This window comes from Anopheles ziemanni, chromosome 2 (assembly GCF_943734765.1).
Source record: "Anopheles ziemanni chromosome 2, idAnoZiCoDA_A2_x.2, whole genome shotgun sequence".
Classification (NCBI taxonomy): Eukaryota; Metazoa; Arthropoda; class Insecta; order Diptera; family Culicidae; genus Anopheles; species Anopheles ziemanni.
In genome coordinates this window covers 40613789-40634318 of record NC_080705.1, presented here as the reverse complement: position 1 = coordinate 40634318, position 20530 = coordinate 40613789, and the positions used below count along the sequence as shown (strand labels likewise).

At 44.1% G+C, this 20530-nt stretch overlaps 3 protein-coding genes and 2 non-coding genes across 5 annotated transcripts; 1 reads left to right on the top strand and 4 right to left on the bottom strand.

The window, feature by feature from the left end:
• Positions 1-227: 227 nt before the first annotated feature.
• On the bottom strand, positions 228-5340 carry LOC131282610 (lysosomal alpha-mannosidase-like). Its single transcript, XM_058312116.1, has 6 exons — positions 5164-5340; positions 3520-3622; positions 2807-3414; positions 2597-2730; positions 736-2521; positions 228-662 (listed from the first exon to the last, which is right to left on the bottom strand). Exons 2-6 carry the CDS (start codon positions 3596-3598, stop codon positions 228-230), a joined length of 3042 nt encoding a protein of 1013 aa, XP_058168099.1. The 5' UTR covers positions 3599-3622; positions 5164-5340.
• Positions 5341-7164: 1824 nt separating this feature from the next.
• Positions 7165-7236, bottom strand: Trnap-agg (transfer RNA proline (anticodon AGG)). Its single transcript has one exon. It is a non-coding gene; the product is annotated as a tRNA-Pro (tRNA).
• Positions 7237-8254: 1018 nt separating this feature from the next.
• On the bottom strand, positions 8255-11712 carry LOC131282609 (lysosomal alpha-mannosidase-like). The gene is made up of 5 exons (XM_058312115.1): positions 11556-11712; positions 11380-11482; positions 10678-11285; positions 10459-10592; positions 8255-10377 (listed from the first exon to the last, which is right to left on the bottom strand). Exons 1-5 carry the CDS (start codon positions 11673-11675, stop codon positions 8310-8312), a joined length of 3033 nt encoding a protein of 1010 aa, XP_058168098.1. The 5' UTR covers positions 11676-11712; the 3' UTR covers positions 8255-8309.
• A 1131-nt stretch (positions 11713-12843) lies between these two features.
• Positions 12844-16149, bottom strand: LOC131293582 (lysosomal alpha-mannosidase-like). The gene is made up of 5 exons (XM_058321660.1): positions 16030-16149; positions 15843-15945; positions 15157-15764; positions 14959-15092; positions 12844-14887 (listed from the first exon to the last, which is right to left on the bottom strand). The coding sequence occupies exons 1-5, from the start codon at positions 16147-16149 to the stop codon at positions 12844-12846; spliced, it is 3009 nt and encodes a 1002-aa protein (XP_058177643.1).
• A 711-nt stretch (positions 16150-16860) lies between these two features.
• Positions 16861-16933, top strand: Trnav-aac (transfer RNA valine (anticodon AAC)). The gene has a single exon. It is a non-coding gene; the product is annotated as a tRNA-Val (tRNA).
• The last annotated feature ends 3597 nt before the right edge of the window (positions 16934-20530 follow it).

Here is a 20530-nt window from a genome sequence, read left to right as displayed (position 1 = left end):
ACACAATCTGCAATACACGCTATAGCAATAAGTCGGTTGAAGCTGTTTTAGCAAACGTAAGCTTAATAAAATGGATCGTTATGTACAAACCTAAGAATGAAATGACATTTCTTTCGACATCCCAGATTCGTTGAGCTTAACGAAGCGAAAAACAGTAAAGACAGTCTATTCAGTGCTTTTTGTTTACTACACAATCAAAGACTACAACTACTGTTTCATATTCTACTTTATGGCCTGTATTCCAGCTCGAAGATAAACGTCCTGATTTCCATCGGCTTGAGTACGATTTCGAATCCTTCCCCGGCGACGTTTTGCACCGGATCTTCCCTCTGTCCGTTGATGACTGGTGCCACCGGGATACTGGGAACAGGTGTCGCTTCTCGCTTGACCGAATCGTACACAATGTAGTCTGGATCGGGTTTGAATTTCAACCGTTGCGAATCCTCCTTCAACTGGTTGGCAGCAAGCGTCGTTTCTCGGATCGTATCGATGCTGAACTGACGGAACACGTCTTGCACGTTGAATCGCACCGGTTTGGAGTACAGTGGGTCTTCGCCCTTCTCCAACAGGTGCTCGAAACGGACCAGCAGACTGTTTTCCTTCCACGGCTCGAAGGTGAGCAGATGTACGTTCAGTGGAAGCGATAAAGACAAGGCGGAGTACTAAAAGAGGCAAGAAAGTTTTTAGGAGCACATCATAGACAAGAAAGTCAATGGAGTGACGCTGTCAACTTACGATGTTGGTGTACTGCTTCTGCCATTCCTCGTACGTGGACTCACCCACATCGCTGAAGAAGAGCCAGTTTGGTAGGAGGACGCGATTCTGTAAGAACCGCTCACGAGCCTCCGGGGTCGGGGTGGCCGAGTGCTTCGCACCGAACACGACCCAATGCTTACCGCGTGCCACCAGTCCCTTACCAAACGCTTTCTCGTTCAACGCCTCCTCGACACCGAAAGCGTCATCGTGAAGTAGTCTTCTGTGGACCATTAACTCCAGCGACCCATCCTCCAGACTCGAGCCACCCTGAGCGCGATCATTCAAAACCGCCAGCCGAAGATTCTCATCCTCCAGGGCGATCTTCGTCGTCACCGGGTAGTAGTTACCGGCGATCTTCTCCAGCAAGCGCACATTCCACGTGTCCCGGTGGTCTCGGACGCGTTGTATCATCTCACGACCATTCGCGTCCGTCCAGAACACTCCACCCGATTGGGCGGCTGTGTAGAACCGTGACACAACTTCCTTACCAACGCCGTCCTCCACCGGGATGGGTCCAACGAGCCACTCGAACTCGATATGCCCTTCGTCGGCGTACACACGTACCACTTGGCTGATCCAATCGTTAAATGTCTGGTGCACTTCCTGCACGGTGGGACCCTTAACAACACGCAGCTGCACCTTCTCGGTGACGGCCTTCTCCGTGCCATTTGGTCGGAATATGTAAGCACCCGAGGACCGGTTGCGGGCCTCCTCGTTGTTCCCGAGCGCCCCCTCGTAGTACACGAATGTCTGCCTCAGCCGATTCGTCACACCATTTATCGTGATCGTACTAAGGAACCCGTTGCTGTCAAAACTGACGTTGAGATACTTATTCCCGACAGTTACCTCCTCCGAGTGCCACCGGGTACTCTCGTTGCCCACCGGCGGTGGTGGGGATTCCGGTTGGATCGGTTTCGATTCGTGGATGAAATCGTCCAACGAATCAACGGCACGGGTCACAAAGTATGATTTAAAGCCAAGCGGTGGCAACTCGTTTGCCAGGAACACCAACTCGGTGGTCGCATTGCTGAACCGGTAGCTAAGGTTCAACACCGACGCCGGGATGGGGACGAGCTGCGCCGCGACCTCCACGTTCCGATAGTCGCGCACAATGTATCTTCCACCGGGCACCGGAACACGCACGTACTCGTGTCCCGCGTGGGCCAACGGGTTGTACAGCGTCACGGTGAAACTGTCCTTTGACTCGGTCAGCTCACACTGACTCACATTCAGCAGGTGACACGTTTCAAATCCAAACTTATAGGAAGGAGTAAGCGGCTGTGCATGATAATCTGCAATGTTCTCACGTGCCGATCGCTTAAATTTGGGATCGACGATTTGGTTTAGCACCACCTTGGTGTTGGCTCCGCAGGCTCGCAACGCCCGTTGCAACATTCGGGCGTAATCGTTCGCCACGTGCTGCTTCTCGGTTCCGGTGATAGCATCGTGATGCTGCATCACCCCCATCGCCTCCCGCAGCACATTCAGGTGTGGTTCCATGTGGGCTTCCCGGGACGGTGCAAGGGCCGTCAGTTGCTTGCACACCTGCAGAAAATGGTTACCAACACGCTCAAACCGCTTGCTCGTCGGTCGCGAAGTGTAGTAACCGGTCCAGAACGAATGCGGATCAGAGGCATAGGGGAAGAAATCGTCGCTCTTCGTTGGCCAGGTGATACCCATGTCGTGCAGGGCTTTTAGATAGCACGATGGAGTTGAGTAGAACACGTTCACATTCGATCCGTTCGATTGCCGAGCGTTGGTATATCTATAAACAATTTCAGACAAATTTGTATTCGTAGTCATGGCTGAGAAGCACACCCCGAATCTGTTTAAAACTCACTTAATTAGTTTGTCCATATTCTTGAAGTAAACGTTTGCATCCATGTAGGTGAAGTCTCCTCCCATCGTCAGAATGATGTTGTTCGTTCGGTAACTTTCCGCCTGAAGATCAACATAGTACAGGAACTTGTCCACCTACAAGCAAATCATTAACGTGGTGAATTTGTGTCTATAACCGTCATCGACTCAGGGATATCAGAACTTTAGCTACCTTCGCCTTAACATTGTTCTCGGCTGAGTAAGGACCATCGATAAACGGTTCATCGGAGCATAGGATATCGAAGCAAAAGCCTGGCGGGGCCTGGTACAGGTTGTACAGCACTCCAGTGAAGAGATCCGCATCGTCCAGGTTGGCGCTCGTCTTCCAGATCATTTCTGCCCGCTTGTGCGACATACGCTCCCGTTTGTCCTGATAGTCGAGCCGCCCGAAGAACAACCCATCGTAGCCCATCTGGGCGAACAGGGAAGCCTGTTCGCGGGAATGCCCGAACGGATCTATCTGCCAGCCGATCCGGGGTCGTCCACATTCGCCAAACGTATCGTTCAGCTTCCGCAAGCCCCAGGTGAACTGATCGACGACACTGTGGTAGTGTGCGGCCGCCTCATCGTTCATACTCCACGCACCGCCGATAAACTCAAGCCGGCCCTCGTCCACCAGCGTTCGCACTTGCTGCTGCAGCTCACGCGTCTGCTCGTTGAACCACTTGAAGAAGAACGCCGACTCGACGTAGATGAACTTTCGCTCCGGGTCGCTGAGCAGCGATTGTATGACCGAGTCGAGAATGTACTGGACGCCTGCCTTCTGGATCGTTGTTTTACCTACGGTTCGGCGAGGGAAGTAAAACAGACGAGCCACAATGAGGTTATGTTAACATAATTAACGTCATAATTATGACGCTGTTTTGTTTCATTTTTAGCACTCACTTCCGTAGTAGTACTGATCGACCGTTTTCAGCCAGCCAACGTCGTCGTGTGTGTGGGGAACCAAATGCACATTCAGCATGTTTTTCTGCGGCTTCGGACACGACTGCAATTGGTAAATACAGATAAAGCGCATAAGATGATGTGAGGTAAAATGAAACCCTTAATTGACCAACTCCAAATTATCGCATATTGATTCGTTATTCTCTTTTCTACTACTAAACGAACAGTAAAATTAGTATTTTGTAATAACAGTCGTCATTTTTGTCACAGTCGTCATTTTAAAAAGCGGAGCACAATGGCACAAATAGTAGGGCAGCATGAACCCCGTTAATATATTTTTTCGATTGCAGCTATTTATCGTGAATTGATATTTGTTTAGTATAGTCACACAAAGTATTCTATGTCAAGAACTTTAGTTACAAGTACTTCCAACTCCAAGTAAAAACTTGTTTTGTTGTAATGCAATTTTCGTTATGGATTTCAATAAGAAATATCTAAAATTTATAATGTGTGTGTTGTGGCTGTAGCATACGTACCACCCTGAGTAAATTTAGTGGTGACTTCAGTGTTTTGTCTAACATTTACAGCCGTATATTCAACCCCAGATACATGTAAGCAAGAGCATATGATGGGGATATTTTCAGTTTTGCCTCGATAACCGGAATGTAAGGATTGGAGATTAAATTCTTTTCAGTATTCGTTAACTTGATTAACGTCTGCTTTGATTGTAATATTTTGCTTTAGCACTTGTTGTAGCTCATACTATTGTAGAGAAAGCTTACATGATTTCAGGCATAATTAGCTATATCCTCTTATCTCTGATAAATCTAATAGTAGATCCGTGAAATTCGCTTGAGCTGTTTTACACGCCAATGAAAATATTGGATTACTACATTTTATTTCAAATGGCTTAATTCGGTTAGCAAATTGCAGGTGCCTTTTACCCCTCTGGGGCATCTGGCCACACTTGCCCCTACAGTATGTTACCTCTAGCAAATCGAACACAAAGCTCTAGTGCTCCAGCAAGTCGAACGAAAAGATGCAATCAAATTTAGCTTTCAAATAGTTGGTCGCTTTGAACAGCGAAGGCTTATCGTTTGGAAAATAAAAACAAGCTCCGATTCCCTGAGCCCTGAAGTAATTTCCATCAACACATTGAACCGTCCTTATCACCGCCTTGTTTGAGCATTTACTCTGCTGAGAATACCAAAGTTGTTGACTTGAATTAAAAGGCAACACAATCATTGACAAACTAAAATTAAAAAATATTTTGCAATCGCAATGAACGCTTTAAATTTGCAAGAAATAGGGTAACTATCCTGCCCTGTCAGATTATCTAATTAATTATGCCATAAACGTGATGAAATGTTTCCTCAACTTTCAAATTTAGCTAAATGAAAATATATCGCTTGGCTGATATAGAAATATAATTAATTTTTTTTTTTATTTTTAAATTAATGTTGAAGCTGTTGTGGCAGCTCGGGGAAGATGATTTATAATTTGAATCAAATTGTTCTTAAGTCATATTGTTATCAAAGCTAATCCAGCGATTTCGATTATATTCTAGTCATCGCCTCATTACATCCGGCTATCTGTTCGTACAGAGGTAGTTCCTTTATTAAATCAGCTGCACGCTCCACTCACCTCATAACCGCAGGACTGCCGCAACTTTCGACCGAAATCCAGATACTCGTCACTGTCGGACGTGCGCTTAACGAACGCATTGCCGTTGCGCGATCGGCGCACTCCTTCCCGCCAAGGGCCGGCGGAAACCTGTTGCAGGTTAACCGCAACACCAACCACCGCCAGCAGCACGATCGCCACCGTCAGCGACGCCGACGATGATCGCTGTTGGCTGCATCCGATCAGCATTATGATTCTCCCGATGTGTTTTCCCCGCGAAGAGCGAAAGGGATCGCGAAGGAGATCAAAGGGTCCGGAATGTAAATGATACGCGAAACCGGGACACAATCACAACCGCGTACAGGAACTTGTTTCTTTGGAGGTAATCACCACTGCACACTGAGCGAAGCTCGAATTGTATGAACAGCCAGGGTATTTGGCAAAAACAAACTGATTATTTGATTAGCAAAAGTCAGATCATTCTTCACTCCCTACTGACGATCACTGACCTTTCGAACGAACCACTGTAGGGCAGCAAATCAATATCTGCTGGACCTCAAAGACCTGTTTCCGATGGCATTTGCCACGACCACTTGCCCAGCGTCCGCTCGCTCTGGGCACTCGGATTCAACTGACCGGAGCGGAACCTTTCGGTCCGGCTGACAGCTTACTCCAGCGCGTATACCTACGTCACGGTTTTTCTTTCTCGCGGGATGAACCTCGCGGTTCCATTTCCCGTGATTCCCCATTGGCGAGCGGGAGAAAGATTCAAAGCAATGAGCACGCCGCGGACACTTTCTCGCGCCTCACCGTTCATCCGTCCGCTGGATCTTGCCTTTTCTCTTTCTCTACCAGCGAACCTAAAACAAAACCACGCAGCGACCATGATAATGACCTACCGTCGATCGCGATCGTGGAAGCCGGGCGGTCAGACGGGCATCCTGGCGTACTTTCGTCGTTTATTTTGATTTTTGTATTCCAACGTCGATGAACCCGCGCCACACGGGCACGCACTGGATGCTTCGTACGGCCGGCGCCATGTACGACCGCGTTGTGCTGACGGCGCGCTCTCTGAATTCTGTTGTCGTTTTCGTTGCTGCAGTTTCGCCGTTTTCCAGCTGTCCGCTAAAGCCACTTTCGGCAGCGATCTTTTTTCGGGCAAATTGATCGCTATCCAAAGCGCGGGACAGCTGGACGGAAAAACCATGCGAAGGGTGCAGATAAAAGCGAAATTGATCCGGAATTAAAATCGTTCACATACGGCTTTCTGTTTCGAATTGTTATTGTCCGTTTCCTACTGCGGCGCTATTTTTCTCCCGCTTTATGTGTGGAGGTGAAAAGTGAAGGCGAACGGATTTGTTTCGTGATGAAAGTGTAAAACGTTTTTTTTCACATACAAACAAAAGAAAAGGAAAAACAACCGTAGCTGAAAGAAATCGTGGTAAATGAAAACTTATCCAGATTGGAAATCGAGCCTTGCATCGAGTAAATTTTGCTGAAAAGTGCACAATAAGCGTTCAAAGATTCGTTTGTTTATTTCTCTTCTGTGCAACAAACTATCCTCCGGACTCTGGTTGAACTGTGGCCCACTTCAATACGATTGGTTATGGGAGTTTAAAACTGTATTGAAGTGCGTGTAATAATAAAGATCATGAGTTGTTTGGATTGTTTGAAGTGCGATCTTATTCCAAAAAACACCCTCAACACCCGGGGCAAAAAAGTCAATGTAGGCAGATGTGAACTATAATCTAATGGCAATGTGCGATAAGCTGTTGGGAATGAAATACTTGAAATTCAAATTTAAGTGCTGTCTTAGATAACCTGTTACTTAACAACTCTAAACGACCCTTCAATTGGTTCAGCAAACAGTAATAGCTTCTTCAGACCTGAAGATAATCATTCTTAAAGACATACATGGTAGTGGGGGTGTTAAGTATATTGGTTTACTCTTGCCGTTCTGCATCCAATATCTGGTACAACTGGCCTACAAAAAAGAGAAGGTTTTGGTCATTCGCGACCGGTGGGCTCGTCCGGGATTTGAACCCGGGACCTCTCGCACCCTAAGCGAAAATCATACCCCTAGACCAACGAGCCCGTTGGAAACCGACGTGACTCTATAAAAACCTAAACTGGTACGAGGGTAGTTGATAACTGGCAAGGGTAGTGATGTAATAATTTTTTAGGTGCTTATCAGGCAAACTTCTCTTGCGACACCAAGAACAATGCGGTGTGGGTATGTTTACTGGAGGGATATCTATAGATGGCCCAATTATGTCAGTATTGGGTGTATGACATTGGTGTCCCATATTTGTCATCGTGGTGAAGCAATCAAAATATATCGATTGGTAAGCTTAATTGCAGGAATCTTATTCATGGTTTCTTAAACAATCATTAGCTCACCAGCTTTTAGATTACTTTGAACAAAGACAAATGTCTATACACTGATATCAGTGTAATTTTCGCTTTCTAATTTTGTTCGCCCGTAATGGTGCGATTTTTGCATGAACAATAAGTTTCGGACTAATTTTGTATTATTCTTTTGATGAACATGATATTCTTCTTCTGAAGTTTTTTAGAAACCAATACACGATTTGCTAAATATGAATGACAAAAGGCATACCATTGAGACATTTTAAAATTGAAAAAGGAATCAAAACTCAATATTTAGTTTAACCAATTATCGAATTACTTACAATACGTAGGTTTGTAATATTAGTACAACTTTAGAATGCCAATTAGAAAAAGACTCTTATCTTAACGGAATAAAATTTTCCATTCAAAAAATTAAAACAAATGCATGCACATTTTGTTTTACAAGCTATGAAACGTTATTTATATATGCTATACATTTTTTTGATAATTGAATGGACAATTGAAACGTAGGTTAAACATATCATATTTTCCTCGAGATTTATAGGAACATCATTTTACAATGACTTAGTGATGACGAGATTTATAGGAACATCATTTTACAATGACAATGATAGTTTCAAAAGGTTAGTTCATCACAATTAAATCATACAGTGATATTACTGAAGCTCTATGATACAAAGACTATATGTTATGGACAAGATTTATAATATCTAAAGTTTTGGTAACACAATGTGTAACTTTATTCTTGAACAACTCTCTTAAAGTGAGATGTATTTTTCCCATCTAATAGAGCACTAGCGGCGTTTCACGACAAACGTTCTTATCTCCATCGGCTGCAGTTCGATGTCGAAGTCAGTGGTTTCTTCAACAATAGGAATGTTTTCCGTCTCGAACACATTATCAAAGATTTCATTGGCGGTCGATTCCGTAGTAAACTGCAGTCGCACCGAATCTTCTTTCCACTGATTCGCTCCAAGGGTAGTCTCATGGATACTTTCAATGTTCAACGCAAACAGGACATTGCGAACGTTGAAGCGGACAGCTTGCGAATAGACAGGATCTTCATTTTTCTCGAACAGGTGCTCAAAGCGCACGAGCACTGTTCCGTCCTTCCAAGGCTCCAACGTGAGCAGATTCACATTGGTTGGCAGCTGTTGCGCGATTGCGGAGTAAATGTTACGGAAGTTTGATAGATAATCGTCATACGAAAGCACGCTATCAACGGAATTGACAAAGGTCCAGCTTGGAAGGAGAACTTTGTTCTGCAGGAATCGTTCTTTTGCATGCAACGTTGGGCTAACAGCTTTTTGCGATGAACCAAAGTAAAGCCAATGTTTTCCACGAGCAACCAGACCGGCTCCGTACTGAGTTTCGTTGAGGGCCTCCCCTACACCGAACGCATCATCACGCAATAGACGACGATGAACCATCAGCTCCAGTTGCCCATCTTGAAGGCTGGAACCACCCTGGGCACGATCGTTCAACAAGGACATTCGGAAGTGATCATCTTCAAGTGCAAGTTTGGCTGTAATGGGATAATAGTTGCCCGAAACCGGCTCCAACAAATCCAGCTCCCATGTTTCGCGCTTATTTCGCACGCGTCGAAGCATTTCTCTTCCATTCGAGTCCGTCCAGAACACTCCTTCGCTGGCAATGTCGGACTCAAAGCGGGACACTATTTCCTTACCCGTACCGTCATCGATCGGAATCGGCCCGACAAGCCACTCCAGCTCTACGTGATCCTGCCCGGCGTACACTCGGATAACCTGGCTGATCCATTCGTTGAATATCTGGTGCACTTCCTGTACGAGTTCGCTTTTGACCACCTGAAGCTCCACCACTTCCGTGACCGCTTTTTCGGTCCCGTTCGGACGGAAGATGTACGCCCCCGACGATCGATTCTTGAACTCCTCATTGTTTCCATAAGCTCCATCATAGAACAGGAAGTTTTGTTTCAGAGGATGCGTCGCTCCATCAACCGTGATCGAGCTCATGAAGCCATTCTCATCAAAATGGACCGTGAGAAGATCGTTTCCAATGCTGACGTGTTCTTCCTGACGAATTGTAGCGATACTAGAAGAGGCGTCCTTCTTCTCCGCCTCCTTTGAAACATAGAATGACCGGTAGCCTACCGGAGCAATCGATTCAGCATGAAACACCAACTCGTGAGTGGCTGCGCTATGGCGGAACGGAAGATCCAGAACCGAGCTCGGAATAGGAATCAGAGTCGACGGAACAGTTTGACCGCGATCGTTTCGAACCACATAGTGACTCTCTTTCACGGGCAGTCGAACGAAATCGTCCGTACTGTGTCCAAGAGGGTTGTACAACAGGACTACGTTGTTGTCGGAGCTCTCCGTCAAGGCACAAGCACTAACGTTCGCCTCCTTGCAGTACGTCCAGTCGAACTTGAACGAGTCTCTTTCGCCCGACAGTTGATTCAACGCCGATCGTGTATTGGCACTGCAAGCCTCAAACGCCTCATACAGCATCCGAGCGTAGTCATCTGCCACGTGTTGCTTCTCCGTACCGGTAATGGCGTCATGATGCTGCATCACCCCCATCGCATCCCGGAGCACCGTCAAATGATCCTCATAGAACGATTCCTTGGTGGGGGCGATGGCCGAAAGCTGCTTGCATACCTGCAGGAAGTGGTTTCCCTCCCGTTCGTAACGCTTCTGCGTGGGCCTCGAGGTGTAGTACCCGGTCCAGAAAGAATGGTAATCGGATTCGTATGGGAAGAAATCGTCCGACTTTGTAGGCCAGTCAATGTTGGCACTGTGAACAGCCTTCACGTAGCAGGATGGCGTAGAGTAGAATGCGTTTATCTTGGATCCTTCGGCCTGACGCTCATTGGTGTACCTGTGAAAAAAGTGAAATAAATATTAGCTCCACATACGCCAATCATCAATCTATTCTATACAAGTGTTGTGCAGCACATACTTGATAAGTTTGTCCATGTTTTTAAAGTTCATTATTGCGTCCATGTAGTTGAAATCATCTCCCATCGAGAGGATCAGGTTGTTCGAGCGATAAGACTCGGCCATCTTTTCGAGCCAGGTAATAAAAGTGTCAATCTGTGAATGGTTCAATCATAAATTAATGGAGGGCGCTTACGTCAAAATCAAGATAAGTCACCTGCGACATAACTCAAATGCTTACCCTATTTTTCACGTTGTAATCAGTGCTTCCCTTATCGTCAATCATCGGATCATCATTGCACAGAATGTCGAAACAGAAGCCCGGAGGCGCCGAGTAATGATTGTACAGGACACTGGTAAACAGATCGCTATTCCCCAAGCTGCCACTGGTGTGCCAAACCATTTCCGGCGTCCTCGTCTGCATCCGATGGTTTTTATCCTGGTAATCGAGCCGCGCAAAGAACAACCCATCGTAGCCCATCTGAGTGAACAGGGAAGCCTGTTCGCGGGAGTGCCCGAACGGATCGATCTGCCAGCCGATCCGGGGACGTCCACACTCACCGAACGTATCATTCAAGAACCGCAAACCCCAGGTGAACTGATCGACAACGCTCTGATAGTGGACGGCTGCCTCATCGTTCATACTCCACGCACCGCCGATAAACTCAAGCCGTCCCTCGTCGACCAACATTTTCACCTGCTGCTGCAGCTCAGCCGTCTGCTCCATGTACCATTTATGCATGAAGGCCGACTCAACGTACACGAAACGTCGGCTTGGGTCCTTCACCAGCTCCTGTACTACCGAGTCGAGGATATATTGAACGCCCGCTTTTTGAATGCTGTTTCGACCTACGGTAAAGATAACAGACGCAAACGAACACATATACCATGAGAAGTAAGATTGATAATGCACTCATCTCACTATCACCAACCTACTACTTACTTCCATAGTAGTACTGATCGACTGTTTTCAGCCAACCCACATCGTCGTGACTGTGTGGTACCAGATGCACATTGATCATGCCTTCCTTCGGAGCCGGGCAGGCCTGCAACATGCATCAATAAGAAGCTCGTTGGTACTGTTTTTGAAATTGTTAGCGCTTTTCTAACTTAACATACCTCATAGCCACATCCTGCCTCCTTACGAGTCGAATGCGAGTACCATCTTGGGCTTCCATGGGCTGACAAAATTACGCTGAAAACACTTAGCCCGAGTAACACCAAACGCTGACTGACCATCTTGATTCACCGCACGTACTCATTCACTTAGAACAATCCGTATGTCCTTATCTATTTGAGTAAAACACCAACCTTCATAAAAACTGATTTCAGGCTCACAAAACAGGTCAAAACGGCGGCCAGTACGCTTCTGTCGATCGCTTGCCGTCAATGTGGTGAAGTTTACGTGCGGTTTAATTTATAACTCCGCGCGTCCATGCCTTATCACAGAAGCCGCATAATAAACAAGTGCGCTGGCACATACACAGCCATACGAATTCAATTTGCATTGGTGATCTACAAGTGTCGCTCGACAGAATACAATCTACTCATCTCCACGAACTGTGATCAATTTAATTCGAGTGCCCATTGGTTGGATCACGGTTGATAGGAGTAGATAGGATCACACGCGATAGGGACACCCTGCAAAGCTCTAATCGGAACCGTTTGACAGCGGCCACGGAAAGGAGAACTGAGAAAGCTCTAGAGATGTCTTACATGTTGATTGATTGGTAGATATCATGCAAGCAGCTGCCACTGTCCGATATATTGTTGGTCAGCGTTGTCAAGTCATCTTTCGGGGGGGCTTTTGTAAGTGATATTTTCACAATTAATTTTGTTGTTCAACATATGTGACACAATTGTTGCTATCGTGTTGTGTTTACATGTGCTTAAGTAATAGGCTTTGTGCGGCTGGAACAATCGGTACGATAACGATGGTTTCGGATGTAAACAGTTCATTTCGCCCGTTGCTTCCACTAGATAGCAGATGCGTTGTGGAAACTTAAGATAAACATGATTGACAAGAATATAAATAGCATCTCCTACTTGATATGAAGTGAAAATAAACATGCTTTGTCTCTTGAATAAATAAAAAAATAAATCTGCTTTGATTGTGTGTGATCAAATAGAAGACAATAATACCTGTTAACTAAAACTTAAAAGAGGACAAAATAAAATACACCGTGGGAATACTGTAATGAAACATTCATGTTTATTACTACTCAATTGTAAAACATGCAACTCAAGAAGAAAGTTTACTAGTATTTTGTAACAATAGTAGTTTTTTCTAATAGTAATCCATCAATTACCATAGTCTAAACCCATCCAACACCTTTTTACCATAGTCTAAACATAGCCTTTTGTGAAAAAAAGTGTACTGTTATTAAATTGAATAAATGTGTAAATTCTATTCAAATCGAATGATAAACGTTCTGATCTCCATCGGCTGCAACTCGATTGTGAAACGATCGTCCTCATGATTGTTCTGTGAACTTTTAGATGCTTTTCGTTTTAATCCATACTCCATACGATGCACGTCTTCCTTCCACTGATTTCCTGCTAAAGTAGTTTCCCGAAGACTGGCAATCGTCTTGTTATTAAACAGATGCTGCAGATCGATTTGGACTGCCAACGAAAACTCATTGTCCTCACCTTTCTCAAACAAGTGCTCAAATCGCACTAGAACAGTGCTGTCCTTCCACGGTTCCAATGTAAGCAAATGAACATGGGGTGGAAGAGAATGAGAGAGGAAAGTGAAATTTTTTCCAAAAACTGAATTGTACTCTTCTAAAGAAAATACATTTGCGGGAGCAATAAACACCCAAGAAGGCAAATGTATTTTGTTTTGCAAGAAACGTTCTTTTGCTGCTTGGGTTGGTCTTTGGGAGATAGAATTAGTGTATTGCCCGAACAATAAAAAGATTTTTCCGCGAGCAACCAGACCGGTTCCGTATTGTGTTTCATTAAGTGCCTCCCCAACTCCAAATCGATCATCCCGCAATAGACGACGATGAACCATAAGTTCTAGCTGACCATCGCTCAAGCTAGAACCACCCTGGGCACGATCGTTCAACAGAGCCAAACGATAGCTGCCATCGTCAATGACGATTTTATTAGTCACTGGATAATAGTTCCCCGATATCGGCTCGGCCAGGTCAAGATTCCATGTTTCGCGCTTATTTCGCACGCGTCGAAGCATTTCTCTTCCATTCGAGTCCGTCCAGAACACTCCTTCGCTGGCAATATCGGACTCAAAGCGGGACACTATTTCCTTACCCGTACCGTCATCGATCGGAATCGGTCCGACAAGCCACTCCAGCTCTACGTGATCCTGCCCGGCGTACACTCGGATAACCTGGCTGATCCATTCGTTGAATATCTGGTGCACTTCCTGTACGAGTTCGCTTTTGACCACCTGAAGCTCCACCACTTCCGTGACCGCTTTCTCGGTTCCATTCGGACGGAAGATGTATGCCCCAGACGATCGGTTCCTGATCTCCTCATTGTTTCCATAAGCTCCTTCGTAGAACAGGAAGTTTTGTTTCAGAGGATGCGTCGCTCCATCAACCGTGATCGAGCTCATGAAGCCATTCTCATCAAAATGGACCGTGAGAAGATCGTTTCCAATGCTGACGTGTTCTTCCTGACGAATTGTAGCGATACTAGAAGAGGCGTCCTTCTTCTCCGCCTCCTTTGAAACATAGAATGACCGGTAGCCTACCGGAGCAATCGATTCAGCATGAAACACCAACTCGTGAGTGGCTGCGCTATGGCGGAACGGAAGGTCCAGAACCGAACTCGGAATAGGAATCAGAGTCGACGGAACAGTTTGACCGCGATCGTTTCGAACCACATAGTGACTCTCCTTCACGGGCAGTCGAACGAAATCGTCCGAACTGTGTCCAAGAGGGTTGTACAACAGGACTACGTTGTTGTCGGAGCTCTCCGTCAAGGCACAAGCACTAACGTTCGCCTCCTTGCAGTACGTCCAGTCGAACTTGAACGAGTCTCTTTCGCCCGACAGTTGATTCAACGCCGATCGTGTATTGGCACTGCAAGCCTCAAACGCCTCATACAGCATCCGAGCGTAGTCATCTGCCACGTGTTGCTTCTCCGTACCGGTAATGGCGTCATGATGCTGCATCACCCCCATAGCATCCCGGAGCGCCGTCAAATGATCCTCATAGAACGATTCCTTAGTGGGAGCGATGGCCGAAAGTTGCTTGCATACCTGCAGGAAGTGGTTTCCCTCCCGTTCGTAACGCTTCTGCGTGGGCCTCGAGGTGTAGTACCCAGTCCAGAATGCATTTGGGTCCGACGCGTATGGAAAGAAATCGTCCGACTTTGTAGGCCATTCTATTTTAGCGCTGTGGACAGCTTTCAAATAGCACGAAGGTGTGGAATAAAATGCATGTACCATTGAACCTTCGGTTTGACGCTCATTGGTGTACCTTTCGGAGGAGAAAATGCAAAAAGTGTTATTTGAATCAGACATAATCAATTCCCTTCGTGCCTTACTTACTTGATCAGCTTATCCAAGTTCTTAAACCACATATTGGCATCTTGGTAGTGGAAATCTTCGCCCATCGTTAGAATAATATTGTTAGTCAAATATGTTTTCGACATATTATGCACAGTCTCGAGGAAAAGATCAACCTTTGAACGAAAAAACACATATCAATAGATACTGCCCTTCAACTTCAAACTTCACTAGGAATACCTTCTCCCTCACGTTGTTATCCCTCGAGTATGGCCCGTCAATGATTGGATCGTCATTGCAAAGAACATCGAAGCAAAAACCAGGCGGTGGTGCGTAGATGTAGTACAGACCACTGGTGAACAGCTCGCTGTCCTCTAAATTCGCACTTGTCTTCCACATCATTTCCATCGTCTGTTTGGCGATACGCTCTTGTTTGTCTTGGAAATCCAACCGTCCCTGGAACAGACCATCGTATCCCATCTGGACGAACAGTGAACCCTGCTCCCGCGAGTGTCCGAACGGATCAATCTGCCAGCCTGCCTTCGGGCGACCGCACTCACCGAACGTATCGTTCAGGAACCGCAAGCCCCAGGTGAACTGATCAATCACACTCTGGTAGTGAACCGCAGCCTCATCGTTCATACTCCAGGCACCTCCAATAAACTCCAAGCGACCTTCGTCCACAAGATTTCGTACAGTTTCCTGCACCGCGGTAGTTTGCTCCGTGTACCACTTATGCATGAAGGCCGACTCGACGAAGATGAATCGTCTCGTATGATCCTTCAGAAGCTCCTGAAGTACTGAATCCAAAATGTACTGAACGCCCGCCTTCTGGATATTGCTTCTACCTATATGAAATGAAATAATTAAACAACTACCCCATAGAACGTACGTCTATCATCAATGAAATAGATTTCCCCACTCACTTCCATAGTAGTACTGATCCACGGTCTTCAGCCAACCGACATCGTCGTGCGTGTGGGCCACAATATGCACATTGAGCATGTTATCCTTCAAAGCCGGGCAGCTCTGCCATAAGCACAAAAACATTTAGAATAGGCAGTTAATACTTTTTATTTGAGTTGAGCATTATACTTTTACGCCATGCTTTACCTCATATCCGCACTGTTGCGCTGTTCTATCAAACGAACGCTTCGAACCGGTCGGATTGGCCAGCGTACCGATCGAACACCACAGCAGCAGCAACAGGAGTATCCTGTTACTTTCTCCCATCCCGGATGTTTTTGCAACGTATGAGAATCAAGAAAAAAAGAACACTTTGTGCGTTGTGTCTCATGCGAAAGATCACAAGAAACTGACCATAGGAGTACGGAGCATGTATATTTAACAGCTACAATCTTTCTTGTAGAGAGTAATCTTTCGTTGTCAGTGTGTATAAGTAGTCTTATCGTATGTAAGAGGTAGCAGAAGCGGAAGGGAGAAAACATAATCTCAAGTGTCAACTGATAATACTATTATCATTGTTGCTGAATATGTCCGAACTTTGAAGCATAATTTTTATTATTATATTGGAGTAACAGTATTGGATATTGTAATTGTATTGGTAGAAAGAATCATTTAAGTAAGATTCCTTATTCGGGCTTCAAAGTTGTATTCACTCAATAAGCTATAATAGGGAATTCAAACAATAGTAATCCATGGTTTAATAAATAACACGATTATAAACATACACGATACATGTTCGATGCAATTTCTCTGCAAGTCTATTAATATTTTCTTAACCAATAGAACATCTATAAAATAGTAGAATAATGAGAAAATATTATTACTGAAACTTATTTTTATACCAGAAACTTGGTAATCAATCAAAATTACATAATTCATTGTATTGTGATGACAGGAGCTTAATTACTGATGTCAACGACAGCTCAGAAAACAAAGATAGTGCGATCCGACCGTGATTTAGCATCATACCAAACATGTGTTTCCGTGGTGTAGTGGTTATCACATCCGCCTAACACGCGGAAGGCCCCCGGTTCGATCCCGGGCGGAAACAAAAAATATTTTTGTTTGCTTACAATTAAGCATCCATATTTCCTCTAACAAATCATCCAGTCATATATATTTTTTCAATTACGTCTTGATGCATTGTACCAGACTTGGTCCAGGCATGGCGCTGGACAAGTATTTTGAGTCAATTGTTTTCAAACGCTTTGGTGTGTTATTGGTTCCTGAAGGGAACTTTTTGATTAGTTACATGTACGCTCTTTCCTCTTTACGCTGTGTGTTTACCAATATCCAACTCCTCAGTTTCTCCCATGTTTGATTCATTTGTTCGAAATAGCACAGCCTAGTCTGTCATAAGCCCGCGCAGTCTCTCTTCTATTTATGTGGCTGCAAAATCAAGACACATTTCTCCACCTCGTCGTGACGCGAAGAAGTTAACTGAAGGAAAATGCAAGAAATGCTAGCTATGGTTTAACTCTGTGTGGCGATTGGTTTCTTATGTCTAGGCTCACCTGAGTGAGAGAAAACACAATAAAAGAAAGAAAAGTGAAATGAAAAGTACAGAAAACGTGACGTTACAACAATTGCTTGCCAGATTGAGGAGAAATGATGCCGGCCGCACCACAGATACGGACCACTCTGAACACTCCAGCCTGTCTGAAGCACTCGAAGGTGATCCGTTCGTGGTGACGACGAAGGTGAAGGTGATACACGTCTCGTAGAAGGATTGACGAAAGTGAAAATTATGTCCAGTTTCCTTTTCCCTTTTCGGTGTTTCTGATCTGCCGCTGAACCAGTACTTCGTTTCGTTAGTCGGTGAAGGGCAGCATAAATAGCAGAAAAACGGAAACGCACACATTCATAAAGAGCATTGCATGTACGGTGATCTACTTTCTATGCGCACCCAGATAGGCCATTGGGATAGTTTAAACCTGTTTTGCTATTTATATATCGAACAAATGTGCATTTACTCTTTTTTTTTAAATGATCATTTAAAAAAAATAGTTAATTTATGAAACACGTTCAGTTACCAATAATACTATTAATATAAGTGATATTAATTTATAATATTCAATTTTTTCTAATAAAAAATACTCCAGGACCCGTATTGGTTTAGAAAAATTGCATCGCAGGATTTAATTTGCTTTTATTTCAGTTTAATCGATTATGTACTTCTTATAAACTAACTTGTTCACAACTTTGCATGATAAAAAATCCAATTGCTTACAAGTTGCGTACGAACATAATTTCTTCGCCTTTTGAATTCAACAAAAATTGTATAACGGTTATATAATTGATAATTCATTCAATTTCAACCTCTTAAGACTAGCCTCAAAATATCGGTACCCGCCTGTTCGGTTCCGAATTTAAAATGCAAGTTCTTCTTCTTGGCGTAACGACCTCTTGGTCATGCCTACCCGTTAAGGGTTTACGAGACTTGTTTCCCTGTTGTACGTAGATAGTCAGTCCTCTCGTACAGGGGAAATGCAAGTTCTTCAACAATATTTGGTAATATAAGAATTTCCGTTCATGCCCTTTGCAACTTCGGCTGACCGTTCTCCAGCTTCGTGTATCTTTCTTTCGTTTGAGAAATATGCTTTCAGAATCCAAGTCATTTTCGTCTTCTGATTGTAAACATTGTATGGACATTGTATTATTTCCAATAATTCGATTCTAACGTTCACTAAGCTATAAGTGTTTGCACGTGCTCGAATCGCATTTAGATTGCTTGCGTGGAACGATGATTAAGATAACGTTATTCCATCCAAACTTAATAGAAAGTGGGGCAAGATGGCTTTACATCAGTGATGTCAAACTCGTTTGACCACGTGGGTCGCATTTCATCCATAAATAGATTTGCGGACCAAAACGAAGTATTCATTAGATTTATGAAAATATGTTCTAATCAGTGTGGTCAATCACGATTTACACGTTTACATTCTTTTTATATTATTTTGTATTATATCTCGACCTCTTGTACCTTACACATTAAGTTAACGATTCAGAGATCCTTGAAATAAAACAAATCCTACTGTTGGTTTAATGTAAGCAAAATTTCTCGTAACTTTATTTATTAATCGAAAACCGTACTATGCGGCGTTACAAAAATTAAACTGCGTTCTTATCGCTTTTCCAACAGAATTTTTTTTTTTTAATTTTAGAGACTTTGACCTATTCGGTCATTCGTCTCTCTATTTTTTTCCAACAGAATAGGAGCGATGTTTTCTTGCGATACCTTTTTTATGGCTTTCTTCCGCTCCTTCTGTTGGACTCATTTCGCGCGATCCTATCCGTTTAACTCCGAACCCCCCCTACTGTCACATTTGCCATCTATCGCGATCATGTTAGTAAACAAAGTTTACACCTACACTGATAACAGTGTTCAAAATTTATTGTTGTGTTTTGTACTTTGTTTAAAACATACTTTATTCTACTTTTAACGATTAGACAAATAATACACTTTAAAAAGATCTATGCGTATCTGACAGACGAAACGGTACGGATTACGAGTTTCCGAAAAACAGCACACGTCCTTTCGCAGGGACGGTCGGAAAGCGAAGAGGCTATCCTTTTGTCCACATCTCCGCTATCGGGTACCGGTAGCGGCGAGTGAAAGGATGGTTGCGTGCGTTGCGGCTTCCACTGGATGTGAAGCCGTGTCTCACAAAATCAAATTTGCTGTTGAAACGAAACCCAATACTCAAGGGTCAAAACTTTCCTCGTAAATATGTTTAAAATCATGTAAGATTTTCGTACCATGGTATACACTACAACAAGAGATGGAATGAAATTTTGCAATCAAGCAGACATTCATCCACTACATCGACATATTACTTAACGAAAACCGAAAAGAATTGGATTGGCGTGTACTAGTCCAAAGACCAAACAAACGTTTACGTAGATTGAAGATTTTTGCTGAAACCCCAAAAATATCTCGTTGACTTAATTCAGTAAAACAAATAAAAATTATTAATCTACAGCAGGACGACGATACGGAAACGCAAAGAATCACGCAGTTTATCACGCGGTGCAATAATGATCACGAGAGATTAAATTATGTAATTAAAACATTACAACAAAACCACAATAAAGAACTGTGTCGTTCCCTCCCCTTTAATTTCTGCCACGCTTAGCCAATCAGTAACCTAAAAACGCTATCAGAGAGTAATCATAAACATGCGTCTAGTTGACATGGAAACAGGATCTTGAACGAAGGCAGGCAGCATTTCCGTCCAGTATCAATTGCACACTACCCAAATAGACTGGACAAACAGAATCAGTCATCTTATATACTTTTTAATATCATATTGGCTCCAAATTTCTTTTAGGTTTTTGCAATTCAAAATTCACTTACAGCATTGTTACGTTAATTACGACAAAATTGGTAATGGAAGCAAGACAATTGATTGTGAAACTGGCAGACATAAGAACGATGCATAAATATCATTACTACTTGATATTCATTACTACTCCATCCCCCTTGGCCAACAGTTTCCTGATTGCACTTCTACTTTGGTGTATGTTCTTGCCTATCTGACAGACGTCACATTCAGACAATAATGGTTGTTCCAACTTCCGGAACACCTTATCATTCCTGTTTAAGTTTATTGCTGTTTGTCGAACAGAGGCATCCGGATCGCATTCT

Excerpts from the sequence above, each read along its gene's own strand:
- LOC131282609 (XM_058312115.1), bottom strand. The coding sequence starts at position 11,675 with ATGGTCAGTCAGCGTTTGGTGTTACTCGGGCTAAGTGTTTTCAGCGTA. Across the intron at positions 11,286-11,379 it reads CGATCAGTACTACTATGGAA|GTCGAAACAGCATTCAAAAA; the intron begins GTAAGTAGTAGG and ends TCTTTACCGTAG. Across the intron at positions 10,593-10,677 it reads ATTACAACGTGAAAAATAGG|ATTGACACTTTTATTACCTG; the intron begins GTAAGCATTTGA and ends AACCATTCACAG.
- LOC131293582 (XM_058321660.1), bottom strand. The coding sequence starts at position 16,149 with ATGGGAGAAAGTAACAGGATACTCCTGTTGCTGCTGCTGTGGTGTTCG. Across the intron at positions 15,946-16,029 it reads CGCAACAGTGCGGATATGAG|AGCTGCCCGGCTTTGAAGGA; the intron begins GTAAAGCATGGC and ends TGCTTATGGCAG. Across the intron at positions 14,888-14,958 it reads AACTTGGATAAGCTGATCAA|GTACACCAATGAGCGTCAAA; the intron begins GTAAGTAAGGCA and ends CTCCTCCGAAAG.
- LOC131282610 (XM_058312116.1), bottom strand. The coding sequence starts at position 3,598 with ATGCTGAATGTGCATTTGGTTCCCCACACACACGACGACGTTGGCTGG. Across the intron at positions 2,731-2,806 it reads AGAACAATGTTAAGGCGAAG|GTGGACAAGTTCCTGTACTA; the intron begins GTAGCTAAAGTT and ends ATTTGCTTGTAG. Across the intron at positions 663-735 it reads AGAAGCAGTACACCAACATC|TACTCCGCCTTGTCTTTATC; the intron begins GTAAGTTGACAG and ends TGCCTCTTTTAG.